The sequence below is a fragment of the Pleurodeles waltl genome, chromosome 10 (assembly GCF_031143425.1).
Source record: "Pleurodeles waltl isolate 20211129_DDA chromosome 10, aPleWal1.hap1.20221129, whole genome shotgun sequence".
Taxonomy (NCBI): Eukaryota; Metazoa; Chordata; class Amphibia; order Caudata; family Salamandridae; genus Pleurodeles; species Pleurodeles waltl.
Genome location: NC_090449.1, coordinates 1,076,372,468 through 1,076,399,701, shown reverse-complemented (window position 1 = coordinate 1,076,399,701; position 27,234 = coordinate 1,076,372,468). Strand labels below are relative to the sequence as shown.

Below are 27,234 nucleotides of genomic sequence, written 5' to 3'. Positions count from 1 at the left end.
CGCAGCAGCATGTGGCCAAGCGGGAGTATCAGCACCCTTGATGAGTTTAGCTACCAGGGAGAGGAAAAAGGCTACTAGGTACCGGCATTAATTACACTGTCTTAACAAGTATTTGACACTCTATATTTCTACATGTGAAACTTGACAATTTTCAAACGAGTAATATAATACAATTTTCACACCAGGTGTGCTACAGATATATTGTACCTTGTCCCTCACCTACACCCAGCTGAAAAAGAATCATAAGAGAAAACACGAATCCAACCCCCCCCATCAGTCCTCCTCCCTGATGAAGTCATCCAATCACTTTCAGTCTCTAGTACATGGCCACATTCCTCTGCAGGTTGCACACAGCGAGATGTGACCAGTTTCGTTAACCCATAACCATCAACCCTCTAAGAGTGCACCATTCCCTACTCAATGAAAGGACCGGTGGTTTGTCACCGCGGAGCCATGCATGCTTGGCAAGCCTTGACACATTATCTCTAACAGTGGTCTCCACATACTCTTGTATGCACTGTGTGTATCATCTATTTTATGACTTAAACGCTCCACAGCCAAACTCTTCCACATCCTAAGAACCACTGAGAGATCAGTGGAGTGTCTGCCACTGATTAATTATATCCAAGAACAAGGTTTGAGGTACTACTCACCCGCAGGGCTCCTGGAAGTAGGTGGTGTCTGTGTGGCGATCCAGGGCAATCTTTGTGTATGCTGTGTCTCCACGGGAGAAGTCTGATGTGAAGGTCCACATCTCGCCAAAGATGGTCTGCCTGAGAACCAACAACAAGCACCAGAAATGAGGAAACAGAATATAAAATAAGAGAAGACAAAGATCTAACAGGACATCTCAACACACAAGGAGACACCACAATACATGAGGTGCACAACCTATGACAGAAACAAGACATAGCAAATGATGAAACTAAGAGGATATTACAACAGCAGACATGATCGATAGGGTATAACAAGTAAAGTAACCAACAGGGCTGATTTACAAATGAGAGAACTAACACTGGCAACACAACAAATGAGAGAAACCAAACAGATATTGAAACAACTGACAAGATGAACAAGGCATAACAAATGTAGGATCGAACAAGACATCGAGGGAAAGGGTAGGGCATCACAAACCAAGGCACATGAAGTGCATGACAAAAGAGGAAATGAAGAACAGGACCACCAACTAGAGGGCCAACCGGACACGACTACGAATGAGAGAAACTCAGAACACTGTGAAAAATGAGAGAACAAAAAGGACATCACGACAAACGAGGAATCCAAACCGACATTACAGCAAATTAGGGTTGAACGCTGCTTCAACGGCGAAGTATCATCTACAAAAGCGTTTAGAGCACTGCTTCCAGAGATATGGAGCTATACAATGAGGGTGAAGCGCAGGATCTCTACAGAAGTGATCTATACAAATGAGGGTCAGACGAGGCTCCTACAGAGAAGTAAGACACATCAACGAGAGCCTATCCCCACTTACATGTTGTGGCAATCTGTACAGCAAGCGTGAGAATCTGATGCTGCTTCCATAGGTTAATGATCTATACAAGGGAGGATCTAATCCTGCTTCCATAGTGAAGTGAACCTATACAAGTGAGGGTCTAACTATGCTCTCACAGTAAAGTGATTTATAGAAGTGAGGGTCCAATGCTGCTTCCACAGTGGAGTAATGTATACAAGTGAGGTTCTAACGCTGCCTACACAGTGAAGTGAGTTATACAAGTGAGGGTCTAACACTGCTTCCACAGTGAAGTGATTTATACAAGTGAGGGTCTAATACGTCTTTCACAGTGAAGTTACTTATACAAGTGATGGTTTAACGCTGCTTCCACAGAGAAGTGAGTGAGGGTCTAATGTTGCTTCCCCAATGAAGTGATTCATATGAGTGACATTCTGACATTGCATCCCATGGAAATGATTCATACAAGTGAGGATCTAACACTGCTTCCACAGTGGAGTGATTTATGCAAATGAGGGTCTAATGCTGCTTCCACAGTGACGTGGTTTATACAAGTAAGGGTCTAACGCTGCTTCCACAGTGAACTGATGTACACATGTGAGGGCCTAAAGCTGCTTCTACAGTGAAGTGATTTATACAAGAGTGGGTCTAACTCTGCTTTCACAGTAAAGTGATTTATACAATTGAGGGTCTAATACTGCTTCCACAGTGAAGTGATTTATACAAGTGAGGGTCTAACGAAGCTTCCACAGTGAAGTGATTTATACAAGTGAGGGTCTAACGAAGCTTCCACAGTGAAGTGATTTATACAAGTGAGGTTCCAACGCTGCTTCCACAGTGAAGTGATTTATACAACTGAGGGTCTAACAATGCTTCCGCAGTGAAGTGATTTATACAAGTGAGGGTCCAACGCTGCTTCCACAGTGAATTGATTTATACAACTGAGAGTCTAACAAACCTTCCACAGTGCTATGATTTATTCAGATGAGGATCTAATGCTGACTGCACAATGAAGTGATTTATACAAGTGAGGGTCTAATGCTGCTTCCACAGTGAAGTGATTTATACAAGTGAGGGTTTAACGATGCTTCCACAGTGAAGTGATTTATACAAGTGAGTATCCAACACTGCTTCCACAGTGAAGTGATTATTATAAGTGAGGGTCTAATGCTGCTTCCACAGTGAAGCGAGTGAGGGTCTAACGATGCTTCCACAGTCAAGTGAATTATACAAGTGAGGGTCTAACGCTGCTTCCACAGTGAAGTGATTTATACAAGTGAGGGTCCAACGCTGCTTCCACAGTGAAATGATTTATACAACTGAGGGTCTAACAATCCTTCCACAGAGCTGTGATTTATTCAGATGAGGATCTAATGCTGACTGCACAATGAAGTGATTTATACAAGTGAGGGTCTAATGCTGCTTCCACAGTGAAGTGATTTATACAAGTGAGGTTCCAACGCTGCTTCCACAGTGAAGTGATTTATACAAGTGAGGGTCTAACAATGCTTTCGCAGTGAAGTGATTTATACAAGTGAGGGTCCAACGCTGCTTCCACAGTGAAGTGATTTATACAAGTGAGGGTCCAACGCTGCTTCTACAGTGAAGTGATTTATACAACTGAGAGTCTAACAATCCTTCCACAGTGCTATGATTTATTCAGATGAGGATCTAATGCTGACTGCACAATGAAGTGAATTATACAAGTGAGGGTCCAACGCTGCTTCCACAGTGAATTGATTTATACAACTGAGAGTCTAACAAACCTTCCACAGAGCTATGATTTATTCAGATGAGGATCTAATGCTGACTGCACAATGAAGTGATTTATACAAGTGAGGGTCTAATGCTGCTTCCACAGTGAAGTGATTTATACAAGTGAGGGTTTAACGATGCTTCCACAGTGAAGTGATTTATACAAGTGAGGATCCAACACTGCTTCCACAGTGAAGTGATTATTATAAGTGAGGGTCTAATGCTGCTTCCACAGTGAAGCGAGTGAGGGTCTAACGATGCTTCCACAGTCAAGTGAATTATACAAGTGAGGGTCTAACGCTGCTTCCACAGTGAAGTGATTTATACAAGTGAGGGTCCAACGCTGCTTCCACAGTGAAATGATTTATACAACTGAGGGTCTAACAATCCTTCCACAGAGCTGTGATTTATTCAGATGAGGATCTAATGCTGACTGCACAATGAAGTGATTTATACAAGTGAGGGTCTAATGCTGCTTCCACAGTGAAGTGATTTATACAAGTGAGGTTCCAACGCTGCTTCCACAGTGAAGTGATTTATACAACTGAGGGTCTAACAATGCTTTCGCAGTGAAGTGATTTATACAAGTGAGGGTCCAACGCTGCTTCCACAGTGAAGTGATTTATACAACTGAGAGTCTAACAAACCTTCCACAGTGCTATGATGTATTCAGATGAGGATCTAATGCTGACTGCACAATGAAGTGATTTATACAAGTGAGGGTCTAATGCTGCTTCCACAGTGAAGTGATTTATACAAGTGAGGGTTTAACGATGCTTCCACAGTGAAGTGATTTATACAAGTGAGGACCCAACACTGCTTCCACAGTGAAGTGATTATTATAAGTGAGGGTCTAATGCTGCTTCCACAGTGAAGCGAGTGAGGGTCTAACGATGCTTCCACAGTCAAGTGATTTATACAAGTGAGGGTCTAACGCTGCTTCCACAGTGAAGTGATTTATACAAGTGAGGGTCCAACGCTGCTTCCACAGTGAAGTGATTTATACAAGTGAGGGTCCAACGCTGCTTCTACAGTGAAGTGATTTATACAACTGAGAGTCTAACAATCCTTCCACAGTGCTATGATTTATTCAGATGAGGATCTAATGCTGACTGCACAATGAAGTGAATTATACAAGTGAGGGTCCAACGCTGCTTCCACAGTGAATTGATTTATACAACTGAGAGTCTAACAAACCTTCCACAGAGCTATGATTTATTCAGATGAGGATCTAATGCTGACTGCACAATGAAGTGATTTATACAAGTGAGGGTCTAATGCTGCTTCCACAGTGAAGTGATTTATACAAGTGAGGGTTTAACAATGCTTCCACAGTGAAGTGATTTATACAAGTGAGGATCCAACACTGCTTCCACAGTGAAGTGATTATTATAAGTGAGGGTCTAATGCTGCTTCCACAGTGAAGCGAGTGAGGGTCTAACGATGCTTCCACAGTCAAGTGAATTATACAAGTGAGGGTCTAACGCTGCTTCCACAGTGAAGTGATTTATAAAAGTGAGGGTCCAACGCTGCTTCCACAGTGAAATGATTTATACAACTGAGGGTCTAACAATCCTTCCACAGAGCTGTGATTTATTCAGATGAGGATCTAATGCTGACTGCACAATGAAGTGATTTATACAAGTGAGGGTCTAATGCTGCTTCCACAGTGAAGTGATTTATACAAGTGAGGTTCCAATGCTGCTTCCACAGTGAAGTGATTTATACAACTGAGGGTCTAACAATGCTTCCGCAGTGAAGTGATTTATACAAGTGAGGGTCCAACGCTGCTTCCACAGTGAAGTGATTTATACAACTGAGAGTCTAACAAACCTTCCACAGTGCTATGATGTATTCAGATGAGGATCTAATGCTGACTGCACAATGAAGTGATTTATACAAGTGAGGGTCTAATGCTGCTTCCACAGTGAAGTGATTTATACAAGTGAGGGTTTAACGATGCTTCCACAGTGAAGTGATTTATACAAGTGAGGATCCAACACTGCTTCCACAGTGAAGTGATTATTATAAGTGAGGGTCTAATGCTGCTTCCACAGTGAAGCGAGTGAGGGTCTAACGATGCTTCCACAGTCAAGTGATTTATACAAGTGAGGGTCTAACGCTGCTTCCACAGTGAAGTGATTTATACAAGTGAGGGTCCAACGCTGCTTCCACAGTGAAGTGATTTATACAACTGAGAGTCTAATAATCCTTCCACAGTGCTATGATTTATTCAGATGAGGATCTAATGCTGACTGCACAATGAAGTGATTTATACAAGTGAGGGTCTAATGCTGCTTCCACAGTGAAGTGATTTATACAAGTGAGGGTTTAACGATGCTTCCACAGTGAAGTGATTTATACAAGTGAGGATCCAACACTGCTTCCACAGTGAAGTGATTATTATAAGTGAGGGTCTAATGCTGCTTCCACAGTGAAGCGAGTGAGGGTCTAACGATGCTTCCACAGTCAAGTGAATTATACAAGTGAGGGTCTAACGCTGCTTCCACAGTGAAGTGATTTATACAAGTGAGGGTCCAACGCTGCTTCCACAGTGAAATGATTTATACAACTGAGGGTCTAACAATCCTTCCACAGAGCTGTGATTTATTCAGATGAGGATCTAATGCTGACTGCACAATGAAGTGATTTATACAAGTGAGGGTCTAATGCTGCTTCCACAGTGAAGTGATTTATACAAGTGAGGTTCCAACGCTGCTTCCACAGTGAAGTGATTTATACAACTGAGGGTCTAACAATGCTTCCGCAGTGAAGTGATTTATACAAGTGAGGGTCCAACGCTGCTTCCACAGTGAAGTGATTTATACAACTGAGAGTCTAACAAACCTTCCACAGTGCTATGATGTATTCAGATGAGGATCTAATGCTGACTGCACAATGAAGTGATTTATACAAGTGAGGGTCTAATGCTGCTTCCACAGTGAAGTGATTTATACAAGTGAGGGTTTAACGATGCTTCCACAGTGAAGTGATTTATACAAGTGAGGATCCAACACTGCTTCCACAGTGAAGTGATTATTATAAGTGAGGGTCTAATGCTGCTTCCACAGTGAAGCGAGTGAGGGTCTAACGATGCTTCCACAGTCAAGTGATTTATACAAGTGAGGGTCTAACGCTGCTTCCACAGTGAAGTGATTTATACAAGTGAGGGTCCAACGCTGCTTCCACAGTGAAGTGATTTATACAACTGAGAGTCTAACAATCCTTCCACAGTGCTATGATTTATTCAGATGAGGATCTAATGCTGACTGCACAATGAAGTGATTTATACAAGTGAGGGTCTAATGCTGCTTCCACAGTGAAGTGATTTATACAAGTGAGGGTCTAACGATGCTTCCACAGTGAAGTGATTTATGCAAGTGAGGATCCAACGCTGCTTCCACAGTGAAGCGAGTGAGGGTCTAACAATGCTTTCACAGTGAAGTGATTTATACAAGTGAGGATCCAACGCTGCTTCCACAGTGAAGTGATTATTATAAGTGAGGGTCTAATGCTGCTTCCACAGTGAAGCGAGTGAGGGTCTAACAATGCTTCCACAGTGAAGTGATTTATACAAGTGAGGGTCTAAAAATCCTTCCACAGTGCTGTGATTTATTCATATTTATCTAATACTTGTTTGTGTATAGTACAGAGATTATGTTTATATCTCAGAGCAGGTCGAATAATTGCTAATGTTGACTGCACAATGAAGTGATTTATACAAGTGAGGGTCTAACTGCTTCCACAGTGGAGTGATTTATGCAAATGAGGGTCTAATGCTGCTTCCACAGTGAACTGATGTACACATGTGAGGGTCTAAAGCTGCTTCCACAGTGAAGTGATTTATACAAGAGTGGGTCTAACTCTGCTTTCACAGTAAAGTGATTTATACAATTGAGGGTCTAATCCTGCTTCCACAGTGAAGTGATTTATACAAGTGAGGGTCTAACGATGCTTCCACAGTGAAGTGATTTATACAAGTGAGGGTCTAACGCTGCTTCCACAGTGAAGTGATTTATACAAGTGAGGGTCCAACGCTGCTTCCACATTGAAGTAATTTATACAAGTGAGGGTCCAACACTGCCTCCACAGTGAAGTGATTCGTACAAGTGAGGGTCCAACGCTGCTTCCACAGTGAAGTGATTTATACAACTGAGGGTCTAACAATCCTTCCACAGTGCTGTGATTTATTCAGATGAGGATCTAATGCTGACGGCACAATGAAGTGATTTATACAAGTGAGGGTCTAATGCTGCTTCCACAGTGAAGTGATTTATACAAGTGAGGGTCTAACGATGCTTCCACAGTGAAGTGATTTATGCAAGTGAGGATCCAACGCTGCTTCCACAGTGAAGCGAGTGAGGGTCTAACAATGCTTTCACAGTGAAGTGATTTATACAAGTGAGGGTCCAACGCTGCTTCCACAGTGAAGTGATTTATGCAACTGAGGGTCTAAAAATCCTTCCACAGTGCTGTGATTTATTCATATTTATCTAATACTTGTTTGTGTATAGTACAGAGATTATGTTTATATCTCAGAGCAGGTCGAATAATCGCTAAAGTCTGCAGTGGAGCAAGCTGAACTGGCATCCTGGGGGAAGTTTACATAGTCCATCATGGCAGATCTAGCTCACATCTCACACTATTCAAAAACCGGACCCCTACAGCGGAGTTCAAGAAAGGACAAGTGCAATGCAGACCACTGAAGCAGACCTCTGTCCTCACTCTGACCTTGGCCTCCCCTCCGTAGACCCTCAAGATTCAAGGTGTGATGGCCTAATGGTTGCATTCAGCGCAGGAAGTAGTTTTGAAAATCCACCATAAACTTATTGTGGGACACGCAAAGTAAATTATAATAGTGAGCTAATACAACCTGAGCATGCCCAATCCCTCACTTGTCCCATCTCTGTCACAGCCAAAAGCTGTGGCCTATGGCATGATAATAGCACCACTCGTCACTCACGCACAACACTAAAATGTTTGCTACTCAGGATCACAGCAAACACAACACTCTTCAAATGAAGAAATCCTTTCTGCTGTAGTGTGGTGCCTGTCCAATGAAGGTCTGTCCTCCTACAATGGCTGATGAAATGCTGTACAAATGCAAAAATAACACAATGTCTTCAGGAGACGAGCGGAATATCTCACTGGTCTCCTTGGCGTTATGCAATGGCAGTTATTTCTACATATTGCACTATTTCGCAATTGGGCGTGCTGGGGCTTAGAACTGCAAAGCACTCTCTCTATATAAACTGCTTTGAGCTGAGCTCGGCTGGTTAAAAAGGAGCCGCAGGTTGCGTGATTCAAGGCTCACGAACCCCAGACCTCATAGGTTTGCTGAATCCCACAAACATGAGTGGTTAACCCCTGCTCTGCTCAGTGATGCTCGACAGAGATTAGAGGTAACAGGCAAAGAAAGACTTCAAGACCTTCTGCATGGTGCCCTTGCTAACTAAGGAAAGTTGACTAAAATTAATTCCATTTTGATATACAAAACCTGTAATCTCTTATCTGGGGTGGCAGCGCCATGGCTGCTCACTCCACTCCATAAGTAGCTCCACCTTAAATCTCCTTAATTCGTTTCACCCCTGAAATGTATCCCACTGGACACGATTCCTCCGACACCAGTTAACTTTATTAACTGGACTTGGGACTCTGAAGAGTCAACCCTGGCTAGCTAACTCTTCATCACTAGCAATGGGTGGGGTGCCTCTTCCTGCCTGAACAGTGAATTATGGGGCTGAGGGATGTTCGGTCTGGTCTGGCTGGTGAAACAACAGAAACACCTTAAATGAATGAACTCTCCAGCCTTTGAACAAGATCCTCACAGAAACCAGGGCTGACAATAGGTAGATCATTTCTAATTAAATACTTTGTATATCCAAGGTCTGTGACCATGGTAAACTGAGAGCAAAAACATGATAAAATCTTTAGTCCAGACTTGGACCATAGGCTACAGTGAGTCGAACTAGTCAATTTGAAAATACGCTAGCCGTTGAGGTTAATACATTTGTTTCTATTGCACCCGGAGTTTTAATGCTATAAAAACGTTTGGAATTGTACTTTCTACCCAGAAGGTGTTACCTCTGTCTGGTTTGCGGTCTTCATCCTCGAGTTAGCTGCCCTATGTTACCGGTGTGCGAGTAAGCGCCTTTGGTTTATTGTGTATTGAGTCACAAGGTACCTAAGAGTCGAACCCGCTACTACCTCCTGGAGGCAAACCTGACTTTCTTGTCTTCGCTATACCTAAGCATGAAGTGTCCAACCTTAGTACCTTAGCTGTCATCACTGATGGTGTGGGTACACCAGTGGCACATGTCGCTAACAATCGGAGCAGCTCCCAGTCTCCAATCCCTGACCCAAGACCTTGAAGACAGGGTGCACCCTCTCCACTGCAAGGATTGATCTGCTCTTATGCAGGCTATGACCGAAAAACACCCCAAACATTATTAACCGTCTATGAGAGGGGACTAGCAATCCACTCCAGACCAGCAGTAGACGCTCAACTGACCCATCAGGTGATGAGTTCACAGCTTATCTTATGAAGTATTTACTTTTGCTCATCCACCCCAAAATCCCAAATGAGGGCCAGACTTGATGAGGAGCTATTCAGTAGACATCTGGAACTTCTTATTACACCCCAAATGAATGCACTAGTGGAATCCTACACCTGCGTGAAGACTGTGAATAGTGCAGACCCCAGAAGGGCCACCCGTCTGTGGCATTAGACACAGTTATGAAGGAATAACCTTCACCTTTCACCATCTTGCCTTCAGGGACGTTGTGACTAAGGCACATCTTTTCTTCTACATTTGCTGCAAAACCTAGTGGTTATATGTATCAAACGCAGCCAATAATTTCAATGAAATCGGTCTGCCGGTTGTCGATGACGGGCATCTCAAAACCGCTTATCCCCATCTGCAAAAGATTAGTTTTCACACCTTGTAATAATAATAATTATTAGAACTATTTTTGTCAACAGCGTATGCATTGTAATCTGTTCATGGAACGCTGTCCTTGCCAAAGCCTTGTCTTGGTTCATCACATGTATAATGCTGGTCAGTGAGCATCCTGTTCTCTCATTGGGTCGACTGGTGCCTGGTCAGCTTTGTCCACTTCATAGGGATGTAAGTGTAATGACACTGAACTCCTCAACCTCTGAAGGATGACATCTATATAGCCTCTTCATGACCTGATGTCAGTGGCGGGTGCTTAACTGATTGAGGCACCTCGCTGACAGGGTAAGGTGCCTCAGACGAGGAGCGAATCACTGTCAAACTGGCAACAGCATCTCTGCCTGACCCAGGAGGTGCTGCACCACATGCAATGTTGTGTGTACTGCAATAGTCACTATACGTCATTTGGAAAATGAGTTCTAATTCACTGTGTCATCAGTACAGGCACTAACCTTCTTTCACATTGTGTAAAAGTGAGACACCCATGGTATGCTCAAAGAAGGGTGCCGTTCCGCTCTCGCAGAAGGACTAGTTCACGAGTCTGATAGATTGCTTACCTGAATCCTCTGCCCTCGCGCCCCCACATGCTCTGAAATGAGCCCCTTCAACGTGGTTACCTGATGAAGCTGACCCTCTTTGCCACCTCGGCTGTAGCCTCCATGGTCGCAGGGACATCTTCCACAAAAGCAATGCCATAGAGCAAAAAATTCTTCAGGAATGTCCGAAGCCCTTCTTCGGTCTCCATGAAGTCCTTCATCGGCACAGGAGGCACCTTGGCCTGGTTGTAGCTCTCTACGTTCCACAGAACTCGTGGTTGGATAACTTGGCCCTTCTGTGCTTCATAGCTGTTCTTATAGAGCCACTCCAGGCCGTACTTCGTCCTGTGTCCATCGGGCCCTAGGGAGGAAGAGGAGAAGAAACCATGATAAAACTGTGGGTGTGTGTACTGTTTAGGAACACTTATCCACCAGCAGCTCCTATGCTGGAGAAGAAGAAACCATGATAAAGCTGTGGGTGCATGTACTGTTTAGGAATACTTAAGCCACCAGCAGCTCCTATGCCGAACAAGAAGAAACCGTGATAAAGTGGTGGGTGCGTGTACAGTTTAGGAACACTTATGCACCAGCAGCTCCGATGCTGGAGAAGAAACCGTGATAAAGCTGTGGGTGCGTGTATTGCTTTAGTCCATTTTAACACTGCTCTCAATTGTGCAGGTTTCACAAACTCCCATAACTTCCAGTCTTGACTTGGTCTCCCATCCCTGGACCCTCTATGCCTCAAAATGGGGAAAAGAGCTCAGTGAATAACTGTTCCACTTGGTAAACATCCTTTCAACAGACCTTACAGTGGATTCAATACTTATGAAGGTTCTCAGGAAGGGTATTGATTGCCTTTTGGCAACACACATATGTGAGGATGCGCCCTGGCATTCTTTCCACCCCTTTGTATGCACACTGGCACTTGATGTAAAGATTTAGACCCTCATTACAACATTGGCAGGCGGCAACCGCCGCCCGCCAAGTTGTAACCGCTGTGCAACCGCCAATGCGGCCGCACTCCTGCAGTGCCCATTTTGACATCCCTGCTGGGCTGCAACATGGGAGCCGGCTCCAAATGGAGCCAGCGGTGTTGCGGCTGTGCGACGGGGGCAGTTGCTTCCGTGGCCCTTTTCACTGTCTGCATAGCAGACAGTGAAAAGCAGTATGGGGCCCTGTTAGGGGGCCCCTGCACTGCCCATGCCAGTGGCATGGACAGTGCAGGGGCCCCCAGGGGCCCTGCGACTCCCCGTACCGCCAGCCTTTTCATGGACATTCAAACCGCCAGGAAAAGGCTGGCGGATTACTACCGCCGGGGCCATTGTGGCGGGAAACCGCCGGCCCCGGCGGTGCGACCACGGTGCTTCTGCCACAGTCGTAATACTATGGGAAGCACCGCCAGCCTGTTTGCGGTGCGTCCGTCATTTCAGCCCTGGCGGTCCTGTACCGCCAGGGTTGTAATGACCACCTTAGTCCTTAATGTTATATGGTCATGTTACTGTACTCTATTACAGATAACTGTTAGAAATCGGGTCTCTGGTTGGCAGTCAGTTTGCACTCTGTCCCAGCAGGGACCCTCACTCCATTCAGGGCAATGGTGATACTCACTTAGATAACCCCTGCTCACCCCCTTGGTAGCTTGGCACAAGCAGTCAGACTTATCCCAGAGGAAATGTGTAAAGTATTTGTACAAACACACACAGTAATACAGTGAAAACACTACAAAATGGACACCACATCAGTTTGGAAAAATAGGTAATATTTATCTAAATCAAACAAGACAAAAAAATGACAAAAATCCAACATACACAAGTCAAGATATGAATTTTCAAAGTAAACAGAGTCTTATTCCATAGAAAATAATGGAAACGTTGATTTTACACAAAGTATCTGTTTTATGTCAAAAAAAGTCGCACAGGTGAGCGTGCGTTGGAAAAGTCAGCGATGCTTCGATTCCTTACTCACAAGTGAGGGCGTATGTTGTTTCTTCTCCAGTCCGGTAGGCGATGCGTCGTTTTTCTCCCTTGCAAGAGAGCGATGCATCGATTTCCAGACAGGGTACCTCGGATCAGCGCAGGTTCACGATGACTTTGATGCCCAGCGACAATGCGTGAGAAATCCGATCACACGGTGTTGGAAAACCGTGCCGCATGGGGTTTGCGCCGTTATTAGCAGCAGCAAGCGGGTGCTGCATCGTTTCTCCAGCCCGACGGGTCGTTTTTCAGCCGCGTTGCAGGTGGTGAGTCGAAAAATGTCCTTGCACATTGTTCTGTGCGTGGATTTCAGGACTTGTTCAGCTAATTTCACCTTTCAAGGGCCCAGGGACTGGGTGGGGCACCACTTGGCAGGGCAGGAGTCTCAGCAGAGCCCAGATGCTGGCAGAGGAAGTCTTTGAAGGCCCAGAGACTTCAAAACAGGAGGCAAGCTCAGTCTACGCCCATGAAGATTCTGCGCAAGCAGGAATGTACAACAAAGTCCACTCTTTGTCCCCTTTCACAGGCAGAAGCAGCAACTGCAGGATAGCCCAACAAAGCTCAGTCACAGGCAGGGCAGCACTTCTCCTCAGCTCTTCTCCTTTGCAGAGGTTCCTCTTGAACCCTGAAATGATCTTGAAGAAATCTGAAAATCTGGGGTTTTGGGACCACTACTTCTACCCCTTCCTGCCTTTGAAGTGGGCAAACTTCAATGGAAAGTCTCTGTTGTTCACAAGATCCTGCCTTGCCCAGGCCTAGCCCCAGACACACATCAGGAGGTTGGAGACTGCATCGTGTGAGGGCAGGCACAGCCCTTTCAGGTGTAATTGACCACTCCTCCCTCCACTCTAGCTCAGATGGCTCATCGGGATATGCAGGCTACACCCCAGCTCCCTTTGTGTCACTGTCTGAAGGGGATTCACAAACAGCCTAACTGTCAGTCTGATTCAGACAGAGAATGTACAAGAAGGCAGAGGCACAGAATGGTTTAAGCAAGAAAATGCCTACTTTCTAAAAGTGGCATTTTCAAACAAACAATTTAAAAACCAACTTTACCAAAAGATGTATTTTTAAATTGTGAGTACAGGGACCACAAACTCCATATTTCTATCTGATCTCAAAGGGAAACTGTACTTTAAGGATATTTAAAGGCAGCCCCCATGTTCACCTATGAGAGGGGACAGGCCTTGCAACAGTGAAACCTGAATATGGCAGTATTTCACTGTTAGGACATGTAAAACACATCCCACCCTTAACTTACAATGCACCCTGCCCATGGGGCTACCTAAGGCCTACCTTAGGGGTACCTTACATATATAAAAAGGGAAGGTTTGGGCCTGGCAAGTGGGTACACTTAACAGGTTGATTTGGCAGGTTAAAACTGCACACACACACTGCAGTGGCAGGTCGGAGCCATGTTTACAGGGCTACTCATGTGGGTGGCACAATCAGTGCTGCAGGCCCACTAGTAGCATTTGGTTTACAGGCCCTGGACACCTCTAGTGCACTTTCCTAGGGACTTACTAGTAAATCAAATATGGCAATCATGGATAAACCATGGATATCACCCCTACAATTTACAGAGAGAGAATATGCACTTCAGCACTGATTAGCAGTGGTAAAGAGGCTAAAGCCCAAAAGCCAACAAAAACTTGTCGAAAACAAATAGGAGGAAGGAAGCAAACAGATGGGATGACCCTGCAAAAGGGCCAGGTCCAACAATAACAAAGTCTTCATGTCAGCTACAAAGGTCAATAGAATGTATTGTGTTTTAAGAGAGCCCATAGGAGATGGCTCACAAGTAGCCACCACTCACAGTGTGGTTTTATGAACATAACGGTTGGTGCCGCCCTCAACAAGGCAGGTACAGGCCTCCATCTGTGGTGAGAGAGCAGCCTCTGACACCAGGTGCCACCCTGGATTCCTGCACACGGGTCCGCTTAGCTACAGGCTTTGCTGATGACATAGACCGTGCCCATGCACATACAGTGGCGCACTCTAGCCAGATGCAACACATCACTGGGTTGTTATGGTGAGAGATGTTTTTTGGCACCAGATGAAGGGGAGAAGGAGCAGGTGATCAGTAGAAGCTTTGCAACTTTATGGCCATCTTTGAACCGGGCTGGACTCACATCCCAGCCCAGGGGTATAGGATGGCTCTAGTGCTAGCAGAGTACATCAGTGAGTTATAGAGTCACTGCTAACATCTGCTGTGATCTGATGGCCACAAATGTGAATCCTGACAAGGGCAACTCAGCCTTCTGAGGACAGTAAATTCAGTACATTTGCCAACAGTAATGTTGTTTGAAGTACACCAAAATGGCAGTGTGATATGTAGTACTATATAAAACACATGTAATTAATGTAGTTGGTTAGAGGGCTGAAGCCTTTGGTAGCAATACTAGAGTACTGGCAGGCAGGACAAAGTGTGACAAAAAAGAGATGACTGAAGTTAAATGAAATGTTCTCATAGGTTTACACACTTTGAATTCATACTTTCAGTGAATGGGAAAATAACCTTTCAGAAAGGTCTGCTTTGTGATAAAAAGGTTTACATAAGGCATGCATCTATCTGATAAGAACCACACTTCCATCCTCGGCCTTAGGGGCACAGGCCTATGAAAAGGAGGTAATCAATGTTAGACTGTTTGCCTTCTATATCTGCTTGCAGGGGAGATTCCTTCTGGGACGAGGTTTCAACAAGGAGCACTGGTGGATCTGGGAGCACAACAGATGTAGAAGTGTGCTTTTCATCTCTGGATAGGGTTTGTCATGCACTTTACACTGTTGTGCACTTTGCTATGTGTGAATATCAAAGTCCAGGTGTAGGTGGTAATCTTTAGAGATTAGAGAACAGAGATATGGTGCGCATTAGAAATGGAATGTCCATGGTGTGAGCTCAGCGTCAAGCTTTCGGCTCAGACACCCCTGCACGTATTCAGCTCCACCGCTCCTCAGTTTAAAGGTGAAGTTACACATATTAAAAGACTGCTGCTTGAGGTCCCCGGCTGACGTTTGGTACCATTGCAGATCGATGGTGAGAAAGTCCAACTAGCCGGTCTTCCCATATCCTCACTCCCTCACCATACTTCACCCCATGAAAGCCAGCCTTCATTCTGCATGTCTACTCTTCAGATGCTCTTAGCCCCTTCAGATCGCCCAGTTTCCCCGGCTCTATCACGAGCACTTTTCCTGCACTGGTTTGTCCTGGTTTTTATGTTTATGAAATGGGTTGTTCCCATGTGATGTTTCTAGGAAGATGTTTTTTAATGTAGATGTCTATGAATAAGAAGTTTGTTGGATTTTCACCTATGTTGTTCTATGATATGTGAATGTATGTTGGATTCCCCTGTAGGGCAGTGTTGTATTTAATATTTAGTCCCACAAAGGCAAGCATCACTTCCAAGAAATGCATCGTCTGCAACTTATCTACCACCTAGACCAATCCTCCCACTTACATGATCAAATATTGATTGCTTGGGTCTGTAGAACAAAGAGGCAACCAGTTAGTCTCATCGTGGACAATTTATAGCCAAAGCATTAAAGACCCTTCTGCTTGTTTCTAAGACCCGAAGCTTCCTACCGAGGAAGAGGTGTTCCACAGCTGCCTCAATGCCTTTTATGACAGTCCTACAGACGCGCCTCTTCACTGCCACCTTATGTACAGATTACTCCTCCTTTGCTAGTGCTCACACTTCTCGTCACTCCTTTCCTTTCTTTTTCTCTTCTCCCCTCAGATTACTATTCCTGTGTTCTCCCTCGTTAACGTTAATTCCTATTTATTGTGCTCTGTGGGCCGTGTATTCATCCCCATGTTTGGGAATTACCCGAAACATCCACAACGATGTTTGAGGGGGTCCAGTTCAGACACCCATTGGTAACCCAAATCCAAGCTTGCAGATTAAATCATCTCCAGTTACGTGTGTCTGAACGATACCTACTAAGTGTAAATGGGTTTACTATAACTGGGATTACTATCAACATAAAGTAATGGAGCACCCTATGAAACATATCACAAAGTCAAACAAAAATATCTTAATGTACTTTAATCAAGTATAATGGTTAAATGACAAAAACAATCATGCAATTCAGTAGGAAAGCATCATTTTACATGGAACCCTATTATACATTTAGTATGATTCTTGAGGTGAGTAATGATTTATAATCATGATACAAATGAAGATTGTAGTTTTTTTAGCCATCTTCCTAATCGAGTTGAGGAATCAGTCGGCACGTGTTTCGTCCCATACACCGGGACTTCTTCAGGTCAATAGCCAATACACAAATGTGTGTTTCAGAAAATAGGTACAATACAAATCCTGATAGCCTCTCAGGAATTCCCCAATGTGGGTCAAATGGCCCCAGTAGGAAAAGGGTAAGAGAAGTCTTCTTCTTAACTCGAATGGCCTGCTTTAATCCATTTCAAAAGTGTGATTTACCAGTCAAGTCAAGAACGTCTGTTCATTGTGATCTATCGAAGGCCTTGGTACGGTTCCCAGTGCATATTTATAAAAAGCAGCCATGTCCCTCGGCCGGTGATCGGTGCCTGATACGTATATGTTTGACTGGGATTACCACTGCGTAACAGCATGCCATAACTGTGGACACTTATACAACAGTAAGCACTATGCAAAGAGTGGGGGCTGGGAGCATCAAGAGATGGTTTGTCTCAAGAATTTGTGAACATGTAACATCCTGTGAGCCTGCTGGTATCCATCAACTACTCTACGACCTGTCCCCACACCCACTGGAATCAGTCAAGGAATTGCTGCGGCCAATTACCGGAGTTACCCCACTTCGAGGCTGGAAAGGGGGTGGAAAACCTCCAAACTTCATAGGCGTGTTTGACAAGCTGTTTCACCACAGTAAATAAATGCTTTTCCTGTTGAAAAAACTATGCAATAAAAACATACATTTGCTCAGACGGTTACCTTTCCCCCATCAAACCATGTAAAGTGCGTTCAGCTTTGTGTTGGAGAAACAGTAAATGTCACGACAAACCCAGTGCTACACACAGAAGGACCCACCAGTTGTGATGTTTGTGCCTTTCACAAAGTGGTACATTCAGACCTATGTGCAAGAACAAGCGCACAGGTGTAAATGTACATCAGTGCTTTGAGATTCAGACCCATGAGCACATAGTGTAATGTGCTACTTATAATCAGCTTTGTGCGTAGCAGCGTCAATGACTCAGAAGAGGTGAAGCCCCCAGAGGGTTAGACTGCCCCTCCCTTCCCTCAACAAAAGTCATAGATGTCATATTAGTAATCTGCATGTATGGATTAGGCCATGAGTAGCTGTTATAAACAAATGCATTTAACCAGGATGCAAGGGGTTGAATCCATGCTCTGGGATAATACTACACTCAACAGGCCTCGCGTCTATTAGCAGAGCTGGGAAACCAGAGCAGCCTGTGCTCTGTAAGGCAATGAGCAGAGTTATGCCACCCTGTGGTAATAACACAGAATCCGCCCTCTCCACTGCAGTAATAATGTGTGTTTATTAGTACACTTACTCTAAATAATGTACCACTGGGCCACGCTTATTACACTGCTATGGTTTGAGTAGTATGCATGCAGATGTCCTATGTGCAATATGATTTTTACACCACTGTTGCAAGTAGGGAGGGGCCGTGACTCACGAGAGGCGAAGCCTGGAGTGGTTATCATGTCCCTCCCCGACTTCTGCAGGGGTAATAAACAGCATATTAAGCACTGCACGTGTGCTGTATTAAATGCTGTTTTTTTTAGGCATAGCAGCTGTAAACAAAGGGATTAAAGCAGAACCAGAACACAGGGAGTTAAGTATGTGCAGTGATACAAAATCACAATAAGTAGGCCCAGTGAGTAGGCTCCTATTGTTTTCTTGTGTAAACTGAGCCTAGAAAGGAATTTCTGGAACAATAAGCAGTGTTTCCTGAAGTCAGTTAGACTGTTCTCTGGTAATATCATGGAATTTGATCTTTACAGTAATGGCCGGACTGGCCAGCTGGGCAACCGGGCAATCCCCCGAGAGGCTGCAGCCCCAGGAGGTTGGTTTTGACACTTGGAGTTCATTTTCTGACTCCAGGAGTGGTGGTGCACGTTGCTCTGGTTCTAGTGGGCCTTAGCCCATCTGCACATGGGAGCTGAATTTATAGCTTTTGCCAGGGCGGTTTTAAGTTCCTAGTCCAGCCCTGATTACACTGAGATAATAAATGTGTGAATCTGTGTTTATTAGTACACATGATTATTTGGGACACATGGAATGTCCCAAATATATGACCACATCGAGCAAGACGTCGGCTGATACTCACAGGTGAAGTAGATTGAGTCCTCATCTGTTCGCACGTTCGTCGGCTTGATGTCCAGATCTACGGAGCACGTGTCCAGCATGCGCTGGTGGGTCTTTGTATTGTAACATGTGGTCGAGCGGCAGTGGTCTCGCAACCAGAAGAAATCAAACCGCATGCACGTATCGGCATATTTGAACTCTGTAACAAAAGAACCAGTTATACTCAAGTGAAAACAGTGCAAGTCAGTTAGATATCAACTTTGGTGTAAACCACTCAGATGGTCGAACCATGGAGTCACTTTCACCTGTGTAAAGATACAGTTTAGTGGCACGTGTGCGATGTTTACCACCGGAGAGCTATGTTCTCACATATACAGCGGCACCTGACCCAAGGGATTGATAATAAGAAAAAAGTAAGAACAGACAATCTATCATATCCACATTCTAATATTCCAATATTTCAGCCTTGGGAAAGGCCCGGGCTTGCTAGCCACTCGGGGGCAAAGCACACGTTGGATGTATCTCAATTACTGTAAATCTGCATCTGAATCAATATACGCAATACCGAGGAGAAATAACAAAATACACAGCCTTGGTGTGCATCTAGGAAGTGTCGCAAACATCATCCTGAGCACACGTTCCAGCTGTTGTACGAGGCACCTTATGGTCAATCGTGGGAAATAAATATGTATGATAAATGGTACAATATGTAAATCTTATCTGGCTAGTCTCCTTGCAAGATGTGCCTTTCCCTATAGCTGTGCCATTATGGATTATATTATATTAAATATACACTTGATATTGACAAAATTATGGAACAGAGAGGTATAGTTGAACTAACACAAGAGTACTATACGTCCCCTTGGCAAACAAACAATAGGAAGAAAACAAGGGTATTAGAGAGTAGATCAGAGAGTGCCAGGCCTAAAGATACTTTAAGTGCATGCATCTTCTGCCCAGGGTGGTACAGAGGTATTTGGGTGTTCCCCTTCTTTTTATTTGCATTTTTCTACTGGTTAGAAACAGCACAAGTGTAATCAAGCATTGGTGAATGTGAAGTCTAACAGTGAAAGGTGATGAGGAAAAGATGAGACTTTAATAAGGAATAGAGAGTGACAAGTGTTGGAAAATGGATTATTAGTAAGGGCAGGTAGGTACTTACACTTAGTAATAGGCCACAAGCTCACATAGGGTCCAGTCAAGGTTTCAATAAATCAATGCTTGCCCAACCCTTGGAAGCTTGGCCCATGAGCACTTAGGCTTCACTTAGGAGACAAGTGTGCAAAGCATTTAACAACAAAACAGTAAATAAGCAAAACACAACACAAAATAGGAACCCAACACCAATTTATAAAAATAGGAAACATTTTTATTCCAAAATGACAAAAAAACCATGTAGGGAACCAGAGATATACATTTTTATAGATTAAATATAAAAATGTGCCTTCTAGAGCCTAAAAGCAAAAAGAGCCAATTGTGGACATCTGGTCGTGCTTGACCAAGGCAACATCAAAGTTTAAGGCTGACCGCAATGGAGCACAAGTTGGGTACATTGAGCGGTAGCCCTTTGTAGGAAGTTGGCTCTGTATGCACTATTTCAAAGTAAGGAATAGTATGCACAGAGTCCAAGGGTTCCCCTTAGAGGTAAGATAGTGGCAAAAAGAGATAATACTAATGCTCTATTTTGTGGTAGTGTGGTCGAGCAGTAGGCTTATCAAAGGAGTAGTGTTAAGCATTTGTTGTACATACACACAGGCAATAAATGAGAAACACACACTCAGAGACAATTCCAGGCCAATAGGTTTTTGTATAGAAAAATATATTTTCTTAGTTTATTTTAGGAACCACAGGTTCAAATTCTACATGTAATATCTCATTTGAAAGGTATTGCAGGTAAGTACTTTAGGAACTTTGTATAATCACAATAGCATATATACTTTTTACATAAAACACATATAGCTATTTTAAAAGTGTACACTGCAATTTTAAACAGTTGCTGGGGGAGGTAAGTTATTGTTAGTTCTTGCAGGTAAGTAAACCACCTATGGGGTTCAAATTGGGGTCCAAGGTAGCCCACCGTTGGGGGTTCAGAGCAACCCCAAAGTCACCACACCAGCAGCTCAGGGCCGGTCAGGTGCAGAGTTCAAAGTGGGGCCCAAAACACATAGGCTTCAATGGAGAAGGGGGTGCCCTGGTCCCAGTCTGCCAGCAGGTAAGTACCCGCGTCTTCGGAGGGCAGACCAGGGGGGTTTTGTAGGGCACCGGGGGGGGGACACAAGTCCACACAGAAAGTACACCCTCAGCAGCGCGGGGGCGGCTGGGTGCAGTGTGTGAACAAGTGTCGGGTTTGTAATAGGTTTCAATGAGAGACCAAGGGGTCTCTTCAGCGATGCAGGCAAGCCAGGGGGGGGGCTCCTCGGGGTAGCCACCACATGGACAAGGGGGAGGGCCTCCTGGGGGTCACTCCTGCACTGGAGTTCCGATCCTTCAGGTCCTGGGGGCTGCGGGTGCAGGGTCTTTTCCAGGCATCGGGATTTTGGATTCACACAGTCGCGGTCAGGGGGAGCCTCGGGATTCCCTCTGAAGGCGTCGCTGTGGGGGCTAAGGGGGGACAACTTTGGTTACTCACAGTCTTGGAGTCGCCGGAGGGTCCTCCCTGTAGCGTTGTTTCTTCACCAGTCGAGTCGGGGTCGCCGGGTGCAGTGTTGCAAGTCTCACGCTTCTGGCAGGAAATGCAGTTGTCTTTAAGTTGCTTCTTTGGAAACAAAGTTGCAGTCTTGGGTGAACAGGGCCGCTGTTCTCGGGAGTTTCTTGGTCCTTTTAGAGCAGGGCAGGCCTCTGAGGATTCAGAGGTCGCTGGTCCTGGGGAAAGCGTCGCTGGAGCAGTTTTCTTCCGAAGGGGGGAGACAGGCCGGTAGGGCTGGGGCCAAAGCAGTTGGTGTCTCCGTCTTCTCTGCAGGGTTTTTCAGCTCAGCAGTCCTCTTCTTCGTAAGTTGCAGGAATCTGATTTCCTAGGTTCAGGGGAGCCCCTAAACACAGAATTTAGGGGTGTGTTTAGGTCAGGGAGGGCAGTAGCCAATGGCTACTAGCCCTGAGTGTGGCTACACCCTCTTTGTGCCTCCTCCCAAGGGGAGGGGGTCACATTCCTATCCCTATTGGGGGGATCCTCCATCTGCAAGATGGAGGATTCCTAAAAGTCAGAGTCACTTCAGCTCAGGTTGCCTTAGGGGCTGTCCTGACTGGCCAGTGACTCCTCCTTGTTTTTCTCATTATCTCCTCCGGCCTTGCTGCCAAAAGTGGGGCCGTGGCCGGAGGGGGCGGGCAACTCCACTAGCTGGAATGCCCTGTGGTGCTGGAACAAAGGGGGTGAGCCTTTAAAGGCTCACCGCCAGGTGTTACAGCTCCTGCCTGGGGGAGGTGATACCATCTCCACCCAGTGCAGGCTTTGTTACTAGCCACAGAGTGACAAAGGCACTCTCCCCATGTGGCCAGCAACATGTCTTGAGTGTGGCAGGCTGCTAAAACCAGTCAGCCTACACAGCTAGTTGGTTAAGGTTTCAGGGGGCACCTCTCAGGTGCCCTCTGGGGTGTATTTCACAATAAAATGTACACTGGCATCAGTGTGCATTTATTGTGCTGAGAAGTTTGATACCAAACTTCCCAGTTTTCAGTGTAGCCATTATGGTGCTGTGGAGTTCGTGTTTGACGGACTCCCAGACCATATACTCTTATGGCTACCCTGCACTTACAATGTCTAAGGTTTGGCTTAGACACTGTAGGGGCACAGTGCTCATGAACTGGTGCCCTCACCCATGGTATAGTGCACCCTGCCTTAGGGCTGTAAGGCCTGCTAGAGGGGTGACTTATCTATACTGCATAGGCAGTGTGAGGTTGGCATGGCACCCTGAGGGGAGTGCCATGTCGACTTACTCGTTTTGTCCTCACCAGCACACACAAGCTGGCAAGCAGTGTGTCTGTGCTGAGTGAGGGGTCCCCAGGGTGGCATAAGATATGCTGCAGCCCTTAGAGACCTTCCCTGGCATCAGCGCCCTTGGTACCAGGGGTACCAGTTACAAGGGACTTACCTGGATGCCAGGGTGTGCCAATTGTGTGAACAAAAGTACAGGTTAGGGAAAGAACACTGGTGCTGGGGCCTGGTTAGCAGGCCTCAGCACACTTTAAATTCAAAACATAGCATCAGCAAAGGCAAAAAGTCAGGGGGTAACCATGCCAAGGAGGCATTTCCTTACACAACCCCCCCCCCCCAAACGAAGGAGGATGAGACTAACCTTTCCCAAGAGAGTCTTCATTTTCTAAGTGGAAGAACCTGGAAAGGCCATCTGCATTGGCATGGGCAGTCCTAGGTCTGTGTTCCACTATAAAGTCCATTCCCTGTAGGGAGATGGACCACCTCAACAGTTTTGGATTTTCACCTTTCATTTGCATCAGCCATCTGAGAGGTCTGTGGTCAGGTTGAACTACAAAGTGAGTACCAAAGAGGTATGGTCTCAGCTTCTTCAGGGACCAAACCACAGCAAAGGCCTCCCTCTCAATGGCACTCCAACGCTGCTCCCTGGGGAGTAACCTCCTGCTAATGAAAGCAACAGGTTGGTCAAGGCCATCTTCATTTGTTTGGGACAAAACTGCCCCTATCCCATGTTCAGAGGCATCTGTCTGCACAGTGAACTGCTTGGAGTAACCTGGAGCTTTTAGAACTGGTGCTGTGCACATTGCTTGTTTCAGGGTGTCAAAGGCCTGTTGGCATTCTACAGTCCAGTTTACCTTCTTGGGCATTTTCTTGGAGGTGGGTTCTGTGAGGGCTGTCACTATGGATCCATATCCCTTCACAAACCTCCTATAGTACCCAGTCAAGCCAAGGAATGCCCTGACTTGAGCCTGGGTTTTTGGAGCTGCCCAGTCCAGAATTTTCTGGATTTTAGGCTGGAGTGGCTGAACTTGGCCTCCACCTACAAGATGTCCCAAGTAAACCACAGTTCCCAGCCCTATCTGGCATTTGGATGCCTTGATAGAGAGGCCTGTTGATTGCAGAGCCTTCAAAACCTTCTTCAGGTAGACCAGGTGATCCTGCCAGTTGGAGCTAAAGACAGCAATATCATCAAGATAAGCTGCACTAAAGGACTCCAAGCCATCAAGGACTTGATTCACCAACCTTTGGAAGGTGGCAGGGGCATTCTTTAAACCAAAGGGCATAACAGTAAACTGATAATGCCCATCAGGTGTGGAGAATGCTGTCTTTTCTTTTGCTCCAGGTGCCATTTTGATTTGCCAGTACCCTGCTGTTAAGTCAAAGGTACTTAAGAATTTGGCAGCACCTAATTTGTCTATCAGTTCATCAGCTCTAGGAATGGGATGGGCATCTGTCTTGGTGACAGAATTAAGTCCTCTGTGTGAGAAAGTAGCCTCTTTATCTAGCCTTGTTACCCCCACTAAGGGCCTGTTTGTGAGTGTATGTCAGGGTGTTTTCACTGTCTCACTGGTATCCTGCTTGCCAGGGCCCAGTGCTCATAGTGAAAACCCTATGTTTTCAGTATGTTTGTTATGTGTCACTGGGACCCTGCTAGTCAGGACCCCAGTGCTCATAAGTTTGTGGCCTATATGTATGTGTTCCCTGTGTGGTGCCTAACTGTGTCACTGGGGCTCTGCTAACCAGAACCTCAGTGGTTATGCTCTCTCATTTCTTTCCAAATTGTCACTAACAGGCTAGTGACCATTTTACCAATTTACATTGGCTTACTGGAACACCCTTATAATTCCCTAGTATATGGTACTGAGGTACCCAGGGTATTGGGGTTCCAGGAGATCCCTATGGGCTGCAGCATTTCTTTTGCCACCCATAGGGAGCTCTGACAATTCTTACACAGGCCTGCCACTGCAGCCTGAGTGAAATAACGTCCACGTTATTTCACAGCCATTTTACACTGCACTTAAGTAACTTATAAGTCACCTATATGTCTAACCCTTACCTGGTAAAGGTTAGGTGCACAGTTACTTAGTGTGAGGGCACCCTGGCACTAGCCAAGGTGCCCCCACATTGTTCAGAGCCAATTCCCTGAACTTTGTGAGTGCGGGGACACCATTACACGCGTGCACTACATATAGGTCAATACCTATATGTAGCTTCACAATGGTAACTCCGAATATGGCCATGTAACATGTCTATGATCATGGAATTGCCCCCTCTATACCATCCTGGCATAGTTGGCACAATCCCATGGTCCCAGTAGTCTGTAGCACAGACCCTGGTACTGCCAAACTGCCCTTCCTGGGGTTTCACTGCAGCTGCTGCTGCTGCCAACCCCTCAGACAGGCATCTGCCCTCCTGGGGTCCAGCCAGGCCTGGCCCAGGATGGCAGAACAAAGAACTTCCTCTGAGAGAGGGTGTGACACCCTCTCCCTTTGGAAAATGGTGTGAAGGCAGGGGAGGAGTAGCCTCCCCCAGCCTCTGGAAATGCTTTGTTGGGCACAGATGTGCCCAATTCTGCATCAGCCAGTCTACACCGGTTCAGGGACCCCTTAGCCCCTGCTCTGGCGCGAAACTGGACAAAGGAAAGGGGAGTGACCACTCCCCTGACCTGCACCTCCCCTGGGAGGTGTCCAGAGCTCCTCCAGTGTGCTCCAGACCTCTGCCATCTTGGAAACAGAGGTGCTGCTGGCACACTGGACTGCTCTGAGTGGCCAGTGCCACCAGGTGACGTCAGAGACTCCTTCTGATAGGCTCCTTCAGGTGTTAGTGGCCTATCCTCTCTCCTAGGTAGCCAAACCCTCTTTTCTGGCTATTTAGGGTCTCTGTCTCTGGGGAAACTTTAGATAACGAATGCAAGAGCTCATCCGAGTTCCTCTGCATCTCTCTCTTCACCTTCTGCCAAGGAATCGACTGCTGACCGTGCTGGAAGCCTGCAAACCTGCAACATAGTAGCAAAGATGACTACTGCAACTCTGTAACGCTGATCCTGCCGCCTTCTCGACTGTTTTCCTGCTTGTGCATGCTGTGGGGGTAGTCTGCCTCCTCTCTGCACCAGAAGCTCCGAAGAAATCTCCTGTGGGTCGACGGAATCTTCCCCCTGTAACCGCAGGCACCAAAAAGCTGCATTACCGGTCCCTTGGGTCTCCTCTCAGAACGACGAGCGAGGTCCCTCGAATCCAGCGACTCTGTCCAAGTGACCCCCACAGTCCAGTGACTCTTCAGTCCAAGTTTGGTGGAGGTAAGTCCTTGCCTCACCTCGCTGGGCTGCATTGCTGGGAACCGCGACTTTTGCAGCTACTCCGGCCCCTGTGCACTTCCGGCGGAAATCCTTTGTGCACAGCCAAGCCTGGGTCCACGGCACTCTAACCTGCATTGCACGACTTTCTAAGTTGGTCTCCGGCGACGTGGGACTCCTTTGTGCGACTTCGGGTGAGCACCGTTTCACGCATCCTCGTAATGCCTGTTTCTGGCACTTCCTCGGGTGCTACCTGCTGCTGAGAGGGCTCCTTGTCTTGCTCGACGTCCCCTCTCTCTCCTGGTCCAATTTGCGACCTCCTGGTCCCTCCAGGGCCACAGCAGTGTCCAAAAACGCTAACCGCACGATTTGCAGCGAGCAAGGCTTGTTGGCATTCTTTCGGCGGGAAAACACTTCTGCACGACTCTCCACGGCGAGAGGGATCCGTCCACCAAAGGGGAAGTCTCTAGCCCTTTTCGTTCCTGCAGAAACCTCAGCTTCTTCTGTCCAGTAGAAGCTTCTTTGCACCCGCAGCTGGCATTTCCTGGGCATTTGCCCATCTCCGACTTGCTTGTGACTTTTGGACTTGGTCCCCTTGTTCCACAGGTACCCTAGATTGGAAATCCACAGTTGTTGCATTGTTGGTTTGTGTCTTTCCTGCATTATTCCTCTAACACGACTTCTTTGTCCTTAGGGGAACTTTAGTGCACTTTGCACTCACTTTTCAGGGTCTTGGGGACGGTTATTTTTCTAACTCTCACTATTTTCTAATAGTCCCAGCGACCCTCTACAAGGTCACATAGGTTTGGGGTCCATTCGTGGTTCGCATTCCACTTTTGGAGTATATGGTTTGTGTTGCCCCTATCCCTATGTTTCCCCATTGCATCCTATTGTAACTATACATTGTTTGCACTGTTTTCTAAGACTATACTGCATATTTTTTCCTATTGTGTATATATATCTTGTGTATATTTCCTATCCTCTCACTGAGGGTACACTCTAAGATACTTTGGCATATTGTCATAAAAATAAAGTACCTTTATTTTTAGT

The 27,234-nt window shown here is 45.9% G+C and overlaps 1 protein-coding gene across 5 annotated transcripts in view; it reads right to left on the bottom strand.

The window, feature by feature from the left end:
• TMLHE (trimethyllysine hydroxylase, epsilon) overlaps positions 1 to 27,234 on the bottom strand; it is a 154,278-nt gene that overhangs the window by 29,605 nt on the left and 97,439 nt on the right. For all 5 annotated transcript variants that reach the window (XM_069212136.1, XM_069212139.1, XM_069212137.1 and 2 more), the window contains exons 3-5: positions 18,987 to 19,163; positions 10,800 to 11,079; positions 654 to 773 (exon numbers count right to left, since the gene is read on the bottom strand). In XM_069212136.1, the coding sequence (XP_069068237.1) occupies positions 654 to 773; positions 10,800 to 11,079; positions 18,987 to 19,163 (577 nt within the window). The remainder of the gene's footprint in view (positions 1 to 653; positions 774 to 10,799; positions 11,080 to 18,986; positions 19,164 to 27,234) is intronic.